Source organism: Telmatherina bonti (assembly GCF_933228915.1).
Source record: "Telmatherina bonti genome assembly, chromosome: 22".
In the NCBI taxonomy this organism is placed as follows: Eukaryota; Metazoa; Chordata; class Actinopteri; order Atheriniformes; family Telmatherinidae; genus Telmatherina; species Telmatherina bonti.
The window spans coordinates 32,913,832-32,927,054 of NC_136631.1; the positions used below are offsets into that span (position 1 = coordinate 32,913,832).

Below are 13,223 nucleotides of genomic sequence, written 5' to 3' on the forward strand. Positions count from 1 at the left end.
GCTGTCTGTTCTCCGTGCCATGTGCACTGATGGTTCTGATGACTGTACTGTCATTTCTAACTTAATTGCTGTCACCTTTGATCAGACTTGCTTCCTCTGAGTCTCTGCTTCAGCCTGCATAATCCATTGTTATCCTCGCTCAAATTAAGCCACAAAACAGCCTTATGTTTAGTCATTTAAATATGAAATGTAAGGCTCTGATTCTCTGAAAGGCAAAAAAGCTAAATCTACACAGAAAAGGCAACACTGCTGAGCACCGCTGCCATACAGAGGGAATATTTGCATGAATGTCTGGAGTTTAAGATGACTTGAATTCCAAAAATGAAGATGCTGAAAGTGACGCGTTTCAATCAATATGATACCTTTTTGCCCATTTTAATCATAAAGGTGGACTTTAAGGTGGACTTTAAAACGTTTGCAGATATTATCAAAACATAATCAGTTTTCTTTCTGCCTGCAGACTTTATTTCTGCAGGTCTACATTCGGATTCGAGCCTGCAAGCTCAACAAATCCCAGATAGGCATGTCTGTGAACAAGCTCAGTGACATTTGATGGTTTTGGCTCTGATTTGCACCGAGGGTATCTGGGAGGAAGCAGACTGGTTGCAAAAAAGGAATTGTAGAATTTGTAGGTTCAGCCTGGGATTGTTGCTGTTTAACAAACTTTTCCAGTTAAATGATCCTCGTACACACACAAAGATGTTTTGTGTGCTTGTCAGCGCAGCTTCTCTCTGTACCAGAGTGATAAACGTGTAAACCTCGCAGAGCTCCCTGCTGCTTTGGTAGGGTTACATCCCTGTGCAGTTGGGACAATGTTGACGAAAACCTGGATGACGTCCCTGTTACCGATGTTTTATGGTGTGTCCATTAACACAAAGTTTTGGTGTACTGGTTGTTGCATGACTTTCTTTTGCATGACTGCCTTTTCCTTTCCTTCTATTAATTCAAACAAATGTTGTTTGGAGGCTGTCACAATGTCTTCTGGGATTCCAGGTAGATTGAAATGATTGGAGAATCATCTTCCTCACACAGGAAATGCAACACCTGTGTCTTCACCAAGCAGCAACCTCCGGCGGTTAAAAGTGAAGCCTATGCGGAAGTGCATAAAACTGCAGTTCCCCCTTCATCCACTAGGGGCTGCAAAACTGAGCAAATCCCCATAGACTCCCATGTTAAAAAGACCAACTTCACAGCAGAAATAAACATGTTTACAGCAGAAATAAACATGTTTACAGCCTGGTTCAAAAATCCATTTTCAGTTTATAGGTCAGGTTTACCTTTGTGACAACTGTGGGGGGAGTGAATTTTTTTCTAACTCGTTTTAAAGTAATTTAATCTCAAAGTTCAGTATATTTAGGGGCGTGTCCTTTTGATTGACAGGTACCAATCTCCGGCTTCAAGTCAGAAGAACATAGAACAACCGCGGTTTTTAGCCGGTTAACAACGTGACTTAGCTTTAGCCCGCTTACCTCCGTTAGCTGGTTGGTTCCTGTTATCTCCAGGTTAGCTCGGTTAGCTTTTAGCTCGGAGTTCGCTTGATGTCAATCATTCACCATGACGTTCACATCCCCCCTCTCAGCTCCACCTCTTTGCCCATATTTGTATTTTCCAGGCAAGACAATGCGCATGACGCTTAAACATGGTGATTGTAGGAACCGCCCACCGAGCTTCAATTAGGCTCGTCAGAAACCTACGGGTGACGTCACGGAGGCTCCGCCCATCTCTTTATATACAGTCTATGGTAACAGGCGAGTTGCAACCATGTCAAGCACAAAATTTAAGGTGTGCACAGCTTTTTTCTTACAGCTCAGGTAGAGTGTTTAAATGGGTTTAAATTGTGGGCGAAGCTGAAAAAACAAGTGGTTAAAATCCTGAATCCATGGCAGAATTAAGCTGGATTTATACTCCACATAATGTTGGCAACGCCATCACTGGTGCAGGCTCTTAGGTCACACACCTCTACCAGACCTGAGGTGCTTCCCTGCTATGCAGCACACTTAAGCTTGTTCCATCCTCCACGAGAAGCAAGAACTGAGATCTTGTTTCTCGAGGCTGCAAGAACAAGAAAAACTTCCTTTTCGGCAGGTCCATCCATCCTCCAGGAGAAGCAGGTCTGCAGCGGGGAGGGGTCACTGCGGGGGGGCGATGTCTGCTTTATGTGCAATGAACCCGGTTGTTACCTCCGCCGAGGAGGTTATGTTTTTCCCGCCGTCTTTGTGCTCAAGATAACTTAAAAAGTTACGGACGGATTTTTATAAAAGTTAAGATTATAAGAGTTGTTGCAAATGTAAAAATGAAGAACTGATTAAATTCTGGTGGTGATCCGGATCACCGTGCGGGTCGTGCACACGGCAGGGTCCGAGTGTTTTAATGCCACATGTAAAGATGTTGGTACTTTCTCACCACCTCGATCAGCTGTTTTATCAAAACAATCTGTTTTACCTGCAACAGTAAAAACACGGAAGCAGCAACTCCGCTTCATGCTTTCTCTGTGTTAACCACGCCCACCTCACATGTCCAACCAATCACACGATACTTCTCGGAGCCCCGCAAGAAAAAACTCCCATGTGTAATGTGACTGGTCAGTTTGAGATTACGTGTTTCAAGATTTCTGGTTCTTCTTGGTAAATTTGTGGCATAGTTGCCTCTTTTCAAAACAACACACATCAGACCAAGTTGATGAGAGACTAATTTAGTAGGTTTGGAAATATGGGCGCCTGTGGGATGCCGCCTCCAGGCACTGCAGTTACACTCGAGTGTGAGAGCGCATTTCATCAGCATTGGTTACGCCAGCCCTACTGTGTGCACGTGAGAGTATAAATCCAACTTTAGTAGTGTATTCTCAGTGTCTGAGGGCTAAACTTACCAGTCCAGTATTCCTTTAGTAACTTTTCACTTGCTTTTAATCATTTTAATTTGAGCTTTTATTGTGATTTCTTTCTATTTCTTGATGCTTTTCATGCTTTGTTTGCACCATCTGTAATGCTTTTAATGTTTTATGTAAAGCCCTTTATCTTGTATATGACAAGCTATACAAATAAACTTGCCTTGCTTTTACCACCCAGAGGAGAAGTCGTACAGAGATGGCATCACGCTTCATCCCGCAGTCTGTGTTTCTAGCGACCAAATCAGCCTCACAGAAAAGGAAAAGCTGCCAGCTGGCTTGATGACAGGAACAATCAATCTCTTGTCTTCTTGAACACCCGAGTGCTGTATGCTCATCAAATATCTGTAACTAATGCTAAGCAATGGCTCCGTTTCCACCCACATGCCCAGCTTAGGGCGCGCTTTGAGCTCGGTGCAGCTTGGAGAGGCAACAATCACAGCTAACCCGAACCCTACGATCACCTGGTAGGCAGGTAGATGTCGGATTACTGATGCGTCAGCTTTAACACAACAACATTATACCCGTCCTCCTCAATCTCCACTGGCATCCAGTCAAATTCAAAAATGATTTGTAACTTTTAATGTTTGTATTTTAAGCTCTTTTTAGCCGTGCACCATCTTGTTTATCTGAGCTGAGCACAGCAGAGCCTTAAAGTCATCCGACCAGCTTTTACTCAGTAAAACATACCCAGATCTGGATGGAAACACATGGGTGACCGAGCTTTTTCAGTTTCCAGCCTCAGGAATAAGCTCCCCCTGGATCTACATGTGATCTGTGACCCCATGCTTCCCAAGTTTAGAATAATTATCATGTGCGATTGCTTAGTTACACTTTTATCCTGTTTTTTTTTCTGTTGGTTTTCTACTTGTTTTCTGCTTTGTCCTATATTTTTTTAAGGTGTTTTCTTCCATTTGCTCATTCACACACACACACACACACACACACACACACACACACACACACACACACACACACACACACACACATATATATATATATATATATATATATATATATATATATATATATGTGTGTGTGTGTTTGTGGAATTTCTTTGCTGTTGTATGTTTGAGTGAAATTTATTCTTTAAAGCACTTTGGTCACCTGTGGGTTGTTGGAAATAGCTTTATAAATAAATGATTATTACACTGACTGGTTGGAAGAAGCAGTGGATAGCAGGGTGTGAAGATCACTTTTTTTTTTAACATCAGATCAGTGTGATGGGACCCCAACAGAAGGGTCCCAGGAAAGTAAGATGGCTCAGATCGGATATTCTGCCATCCTTCCCTGTTTTTTACTGTGGAACTGCAAAAATTGCCTTTCACCTCGTATTGAGCTGGTCTTTTGCTAGGAGTGGGTCTAATGTGGTTTGTGACTGAATGCAGAATACAAACTGCTCTAAAACCAGATCAGATACTGGTGTGTTTTTTATCACTGTAAAAAGTTTTAAGTAAACCACCCTGCAACATTCATTTAGATGTCATGGTTACGCTCACACTGCAGGCACTGACAGCCGAATACCCACACTAACACACTCGTGCCCCTGGAAGGCGCATTCTTGTGAAAGGGTTCAAGTGTATCGTGTGTCCAACAGCAACCTCTACTGGTGCAGAAGTGCTAAAAGTTGTAGTCCCCCCGCCCTATCCACTAGGGGCCCCAAAACAGCGAATCCCCATAGACTCCCATGTTAAAAAGGCCAACTTCACAGCAGAAATAAACATGTTTACAGCCTGGTACAAAAATCCATTTTACGTTTAATAGGTCAGGTTTACCTTCATAACAACTGTGAGGGGAGTAAATTTTTTTCTAACGTGTCTTTTTGATTGACAGGTACCAGATCTCCTCCTTCAAGTCAGAAGAATGTAGAACAACTGTGGTTTTTAGCCGGTTGACAACGTGACTTAGCTTTAGCCCGCATACCTCCGTTAGCTGGTTAGCTCCTGTTAGCTCCGGGTTAGCTCAGATAGCTCTTAGCTACAGGCAGCTCGGAGATTGCTATATGTCAATCATCCACCCTCCCAACATTACCTACCTCAGCTTTAATTCCTGCCTGAATTATCTGTTGTGGAACAGAAACCCCCATAAACTGTGTGGCACAGTGATCCCTGTGTTTAGATTGTTCAGGTGCTAAATTACCGCTGTGGTTAGGAATTTTGCCAAATGCAAAAAAGAAATGGGAATCTGTCTCTAGATCTCATTTATTCTTCTGCTTAAAATGTCAAAATGAATTTATCCTCAACTTTAAACCTGGTTGAAATCAAATAATTACAGAAATTTATGTCACACCTTTGCTCGTTTGTGTATTTTAAATCAACCTTCTGTGTCTTGTTGTATGTTTATCATATTCTGTGTAACCTAATTACCAGCTGTGTGTCCTCACTGCAGGAATGGCTGGAATACTGACCTGAAACCATTCATTCCAGCTCTGTGGCAGATACAAAAACTGGTCATACGTGTAATCTCTTCCTTGATGTCTTTGGGTTTTTGTGGACCAGCTGAATACATAACTACTATCAGTGATAAAATCCAATTTTATGTAATAGCCTGTAGACAGTAATCAAGATAATATCTTTCTGTGGCCAACAAAGATGAGACATTGAGGGATTTTCTCTGGAAAATGTATTTAATATGCATGAGGTAAAGGAGAGCAGGAAATGAAGCCTCTGCTCAGCAGAGATATTTATGTGCTTGCCTGTTAACCAGAAAGTGTGTGTGTGTGTGTGTGTGTGTGTGTCGACACTGTGTGCATATTCCAATGCCGTTTTCTTGTGTGTTTGTAGAAAATCTAAGTGCTTGCCTGTTGATCAGAGAAGGTGACTGAACTGATTCTCTTGTCTCTCCTCTTGGTTTTCTCCCCCCTTCTCCACATGCAGACAAGTCACAAAGTTTCGTTTTCTTTGATGACGGTAAGCGGTGCTAATTGGATGAAAATGTCAGCATCAGCTCCAGTGAGGCTGCAATCAGTGGTTCGCTTCTGTACCAATCACCATCAGTATGCCGATTGTGTTCCTCTCCACGCTCAGGACTGGGTCGATCTATTGAGTCATCAAATAATTACAGACACCAGCTAACCTTCCCGTGTTACAGATACCAATGCCTCTTCATCTGCCCCTCAAATCAACGCCACGTCCATCCAGCAGAGTCATTGTCCAGTCATGTTATCGGTTCTTTTTTCGTAAAGCGCTGGGGAAAGGAAAACTGCTGGTTCTGTGTGACCAAATGAATAAATCCATTTAAATGAGACGATCCGGAAAAATTCAAACTTTTGGGATTGAAATTTTATTAAGCTCCCGGCTCGTGTGGATTATTCAACTTTCTATATGATCATTTATTCACATTTTTAACTCAAGCAAGTAGAAGATTAGAATTGAAAACCTCTGTAGATAACAATTTGCTGCCATTGACCCAGTCCTAGTGACCCTGTCATCACCATGTGACATCATAGCGTTTGTGTGCTGTGTGGTGATTGGCTCTGATGGATGCCTTCACTGAGTATTCATCTGTGAGGAGCATCCCTTAGTTTTAATCACCTTTTTCAAAGTGCCCTCCACACTGACAGCAAACCAATCATTTCTCTTTGTGTGTGTGTGTGTGTGTGTGTGTGTGTGTGTGTTTACCGACATGTCTACCAATGGTTAAAAATCACAATCAATCATTTGCTGCTCAGGATGGCTGGTTTATTGAGGGCACCTGTGGGTATATTGGAAGGAGTCTCCTTGCTGAAAGGACTTGTGGCGACACACACGCCTACACATTCCCTGCTGTGTTTGATGGTGAACCACCACACGGACCAACGCTTTTATTTGACTGCATGTTTACTCATTCATCTCTTGCATATTTGTGACACACAGTTTTGAACCTCATGTGATTTGCAAAAATTGCAATCTGCTTTTTTCCCCTCCAACCAAACCATGTGGATAACACTGTTACAGAATCCACCAAGTATCCAGAGAGATCAAAGAGGGCTATCCAGCCATCCAGTCTTGCCTTCCTAACATTTTTTTCATCATTTCCATTGAAGTTTGTCACATTTGATATGCCCTGTGTGAGCATATGTGATTTTTTTTTTTTTTACTCTTGTGCATGAAAACAGTTTGCATAGCAAAAAGCTGATGAAACTATGCAGAAATCTTCACTTAAATGACAAGGGTTGAACGAACATGTCTTAATTAGTCTCATTTTATCACACCAGCAATCACTCACGATAACTTTTGCTTCTTGGCATCCAGAATTAGTTTGTAAACTTTAATTGCTGACCTGGCAAACAGCTCAGGGATCCCCATGTCCTTGGGATAATTGTAGACATTTGTTAGCAAGTAGTCAAATAAACTATATTTGCATGAAAGTGTGAGCAAACTTAGGACACTTGATGTTTAGGAGAAGTGTTGAGTCAGTGTTGGACTATACTTCATTATTCTGACAAAGGATCTCTATTATTATTTAATCAGCTCAAAAAATGTGGGTAACTTCTTAGCATGATGGGAATTTACACCGCCTGTCCAAAAGAAAGAGGTCACCACCTGGGTGTAACTGAGAAAAATGTAAAAACCTCCTACTGGATCATTATTGCACGGGTGATTATCTTTCAGCTGCAACAAGTTACTTAAGCCCAACCGATGCGATTAGCAGTTTCTCACTTCATAAACAACCACATGGAAAGACACGTCCCGTAGCGGTAAAATGGATGTTAGTCTGTTTCTGAAGGGTCAGATCATTGGCATCAAGCAGAGAAAATATCTAAAGCGATGCAGAAAGTACTAAAACTCTGATCTATTTAACTCATAGTAAGTCAGAGTGAAGAAAAACAGTAGTAAAACTCAGTGCTATGTTTAACAGTGAAGGTAAGAACCTTACTGCATTAACAGTTTGAAGGAAACCAAGTGGATTGAGGCTGGACAGCTGTGTAGCCATAAGAAAATTAGTGAGGCTTCAGTTTGGTAGGAAGTATAAAGATACGACTCTGGAGCAATGGAAGAAGGTCATGTGGTCCAGATGTACCCGGTTCCACAACGATGGGAGTATCAGGGTAAGAAGAGAGGCAGATGAAGTGATGCTAACTGTATAAGCCTTTGGGGCTTATACAGTTAGCAGACTGGAGTTTGACACCTGCTCTTAGGTCAACCACATGTCCAACAAATGAGATTAGCTGATACCTGAACAGGTTATTCATCTTCCATGACGGCTCTGCCACATTCCAAGATTTAATGTCAAGATTTACGAAGCTCTGATTGTAAAAAAAAAAAAAAAAAAAGTGGTTCAAAGAACAGGAGACACTATTTTCACTCAGGGATTGTCCACCACCAAATCCAGACCTGAACCCCATAGAAAATCTGTGTAGTCATATTGGACTCTCCCTTCATCAATACAAGGTTTTGGTGAAGAATGAGTGTAACACTGGATGGAAGTAAATCTTATGACTAGGACTGGGCGATATGACCAAACGCTCATATCCCGATATCGCTCATTTTATATCCCCATAACGATACACATAACAATATAAAATTGTTTGTGGAATTTTGTGTCAGTCATCAGTTAATTTTCAGATGTGCTTGGCAAGGAGATCGCTACTGCCGTAACTATGGCTGTATGACGTTTCACGGGTAAAAGCCTGTTGCAGCGTTTACGTCTGGAGTTTATTCCGAGCGCTTTCGCCGCCACTTGACGCTGCTTTTGTGGCTTTTTCTCGTTCACTCTATATTCTTTATTATGATTCCTGTGCAGAAGAAGTTGAAATGAGGTAGTTGTGTCGGAGTCCATTGTTTAGACGGTGAGCTAGTCTGTTGTCGGTTCCACATCGGTCTTTTTTTTATATCCAAACCGCATCCATGCGACAGAAATTTCTCCTCATTTAGGAACAAGCTCATCAGTTTTATTTGGCTGGTCATCTTCTAGTGAATGATCCTGCTCTGAAACACGTCTGCTACCGTCTTCCTCCATGTTTGTTCATGTATTACAGCATCTTGACGTAAAATACAGCAGTAAAGCATCGAACCGTGGTGTAAACGATAGAGCCTCATATGAAACCATGGACATTTACTATTATCCAAAGGATTGTCATGTTGCCCAGCCCTACATGTGACATTGCAGCAGCTTTTTGAAATGATACCACAGTGAATGTAGAGTAAAGCTTTAGGCGGTCCAACAAAATTTTAGTACAACTTTTTTTTTTTTTTTTTTGGACAGATAGTGTGTAAACTGTATCTAAGAATAAATATGCTAACGGCTAAACTTTGATTTGCTGTAAAATTTACCTGATTTATAGCAAAAGTTCAATTTTACATCATATTTCTCTTAAATTTCTCTTAAACTAGCAGTTCATTGTAGTTAAATTTGAACAAAAAAAAAAAGAGAACAGAGTTGACTTTCATAAACATTATTGGACACTGTTTGACAGATGGCGGACGAGCAGCTGTTGTTATGAATCATCCAAGAAGTAGCAGAGGCTAAAAACCAACCCGTGTCCTGAGTAAATCTCTGCTCCATCATGCAGTATTATATTTGTATAATATGAAACAGTAATCTAGTGGGCACTCTAATGAATTATATCAGATACTTTTAATAATATTTGCTAGAAATCCTCCATAGCCTGAAGCTAGCAGTGTTAACTGTTAGCTTTCCATGTTTCGGTCTGACATCAGCCTCTGAGCTTGTCGATGAGGAGAATCCAGATGACCTTGACATATTTTGCTTCACTTTTTCTGCATTTTTCTTCACTTCTGTAACCCGTCTCCCTTTCATCCTTTCTCCAACTTTTATTTATGTTTTAACCTTTTGTACCATTAGCATTTCTCTGTCTTTTCTACCTCCCTCTCTGTGCTCTCCTCATCCCTGACGTCAATGAGAAATTGGATGGTGTCTGATTATTACATGACTGTAGAGTGTTTAAATGGGTTTAAATTGTGGGCGAAGCCACCTCTTTCCATCTTTCACGCTGCACGCCAGCTTCCCTTTTTCCTCCTTTCTTTCCAGACTTCCTTTCATACTTGCTTCCTTTCTTACTTTTTTTTTTTTTTTTTTTAAATCTGCCTTCTTCTCCTGTTTCTCTCCCTGTCTCGTGTCTCCCCCTCTTATTCTCTTTTCCTGGCTCTCTCACTCCTTGAGCACTGTGATACTGTTGTCATGGTGACGCCCATCATTTTCTGGCATGAATGGAGGATACTTTATTGATGAGATGGCATGGCAGAGGGAGAGAAAAGAAGAGTGATGGAGAGAAAGACAAAGACACACAGAGAGAGGGGGAAAAAAATCAGCTGGCAGGAAAAATCTGAATGATACGGTAATGATGGTCCCTGCTGCTTAAGATACAAAACATTTCCTCCCTGTCATATTTCCACCACTGATGAGTTGAAGAGGATTTTTGCAAGACAAAGCCGACTAGATTTCGTTGAGGGGTTAGGGATTGTTAGGGCTGCTGAAAAATACCCCTGAAAACACAGCAATTCATCATTCTCAGCATGTGAAGTCAAAAGGGAGATTCCTCTTATTAGCAAGCAACGAGCTGGTTTCAGCAATGCCCTTAGCTACCCGTGTTTAATGATTTGCTCTCTGTAAACATGTCAACATAATGAAATGTGTTTTTTTTTTTCTTTTAAATCTGTGAACACTGTGAGCGCTGGTGTTTTCTAAGGTTGGATGGACACCCTTATTAGCTTGTCATGGTTTGGTTTTTGCACACTGTGCAGCCTGGCATCAATGTCTAAAGCAGAAGGCAGGCTCATTAACTACGTCTGATGTAGATATCATATTGAGAGGCTTGGCAGAGCAGATTAGGCGCTAGGTTTCTATTGAATATGCTGCACATTTGACTGGCATCATTATGTTAGCCATAGAAGTTGGGGCCACGTTTATTTTTAGACGTGTTTGTGCTCTCGGCTGCTCTAGATGTATCGACGTAGGAAGAAACGTGTCTTTTCATTAGAGCTACAGAGTTTCAGTCAGCCGCTGTGAACATTGATGCAATAAAGTCCTTGTGTGAGGATGAAACTGGACGTGAAGTCAGGTTCAGCTAACTTGTGTTTGACCTCTGACCTCCAGTTCATCTGCTGTCTGAGACGATCCAGGGAGTGACAGCCACAGCCACTGGAGTCCAGTACCAGCAGTCCTGGCTCTGCATCCTGTAAGCACTTTGTGTGTATTTGTGTGCATGATTTTACATGAGATTAAAAAGTACTTAGATTGTTTTCAAACTTTTTGATGATATTTTTGCAACATTTTTTACTCAAACATCCCTCAGAAGTTTAGTTGGTTTTTTCACAACTGCATTAAAATGACAAATTTCATTTTTAGCAGCCAAACAAGTATCTTGGTTTTTTTTGTTGTTGTTGTTGTTTTTTTAGCTAATCTGACTGATTTATGAATGGACATTATAAGTAATAATAATAAAAGGGTCATTATAAGATGGACAGCATTCGTCATTCTAACAAGTGTCCTGAAACAACACATTTGTATTCAAGTCACACAGCTCCGTCTCTCTGCCAGAGTAATTATGACGAGAGCAGAGGAGGAAGTCGGCAGTCCACACAGGGAGAGGATCGACATGGATGAATGGACTACAACATCTCACTTAAACGCAAACTGCTGCTTGTTACCTGTTTCAGACCAGACAGAGCTGGCATGTTTCTATTTTTAAAGCCCTTCCTCTACTTAAAGCAGATCTTTTGTAACACAACTGTCAAGTCAAAAAACTAATTCATTATTCTATAGTTGTGTTATGATGGACGAATGAGTGTCTGGTTGGAAACGCTCCCGTGTGTTTTCCTTGTGGGAATAGACACCAGACATGTTTTGTGACTGTCTCGGCCGTATGTTTGTGGACTGTGTGCAAGCGATCAGCCATCACATTTGAATGCTGTGTAACTGTTGCTGCAGAGAAAGAGGTTAATCTATGGAAATGAAGGGCACTGCTGGTGAGGTGAGGCGTTGACATTTGTATAAACCTCATCCTTTTCACTCTGTGCTGCAGCTGCAATGTGAAGCATCTCCAGAGGCGTCACGTGTGCATCTCCCGCCTGGAGAGGCCGCAGAACTGGGGGGAGAACTGCTGTGAAGTCCGCTATGTCATCCTGATTCTGGCCCCATCTAAAATGGTAACCTCTGCCAAACACGAACAACATCATTCGATGCTGATAATGTCTGTCTGTAACTATTCATGCTCCTGTGCTCGCTTCTTCCAACCTGTCATGTTACAGCATTTTTTAACTTGAAAGGATTTAAAATGCCTCACGCTTTTGAAATTACAAATTTTTCTGCATCGATTGATGTTTCTTACATCATCTGTCAGTTCGTGTAAACAAAGGCGGGTTTGTGGAGTATTGTTTGAACCCACGGAGATGTAAACACACAGAGGAATCTCTTGAAAATCATTCAAACCCTTTGCTTGTTACTTGGTTGTAAATTAAGTCATCACTTTGTCAGTGATTCAAATCTTCTCAGGCAGGATCGGACAAGTTTTTCACACCTATCTTCTAGACCAATGGTTGCCAACCATGAACCTCCTGCCCAGCCCGTGCTGAAACCTTGCTTGGTTTGACGCTTTCATTAACAAGATTCTCACCATAAACATTGCAATCTGGCTCAGGCGTGTCCTTTCATGAAGCCAAAGTCAAACAACATATAGGCTGACTTACTTGTTTTTTAATTATCATCAGCTCTGTGGGGCTTCTTGGCATGTTTTATGAATTAAACATTGCAGAAAAAATCAAGGTTACCAGGATAGACATGTAGGGCTCCACTGCTGCAGCTCCACCTGCTTACTGATCTCCCTAAACCCCAGTACACAGAGGAAAATGCACAAGTTGTAGCCTCATAATTGGCTTTGTTTATTTATTTATTGACTAAATATGCATATGGTAAAATATATTGTGTATCAGATTTTGATGATCTGGTGTAACAAGTTTGGGGTTTTAGGCTCCCAGAACACCCCTACCACATAAAGGAAATGTCCAGATGATTTAAAAAAAAAAATAAATAAAATCCACCGGTCCCACTTCATATCGTCTCTGTGTGGACGTGGTCGTAACTTTTAAATCACAAAAGCTCTGAAGGGCTGTGATGGACTGGCGACCTGTCCAGGGTGTACCCTGCCTCAGGCCAATGATTACTGGAATAGACTCCAGCTTTCCATGACCCTGAACTGGATTAAGCGACGAAGAAAATGGATAGATGGATGGATGGATGGATGCTTGGATGGATTACAATAATGCAACAGAACATCCATTTTCTAAAACATGTGACTAAAGCATGTTTTTTTTTTCCGTCCGATAAATAGCTCTCATTCGACCAGAGGTGGCAATTCCTGATCCAGAAATTAAAAGTCCTGCCATGTTTTTGGATGTAC

At 41.4% G+C, this 13,223-nt stretch overlaps 1 protein-coding gene across 1 annotated transcript in view; it reads left to right on the forward strand.

Annotated features, from left to right (window-relative positions):
- slc4a11 (solute carrier family 4 member 11) overlaps positions 1–13,223 on the forward strand; it is a gene marked incomplete at its 5' end in the record, with an annotated part of 161,488 nt that overhangs the window by 102,763 nt on the left and 45,502 nt on the right. Inside the window, 3 exons of the mRNA XM_079262670.1 lie at positions 5,761–5,793; positions 10,922–11,003; positions 11,850–11,973. Coding sequence (XP_079118796.1) covers positions 5,761–5,793; positions 10,922–11,003; positions 11,850–11,973 — 239 coding nt within the window. The remainder of the gene's footprint in view (positions 1–5,760; positions 5,794–10,921; positions 11,004–11,849; positions 11,974–13,223) is intronic.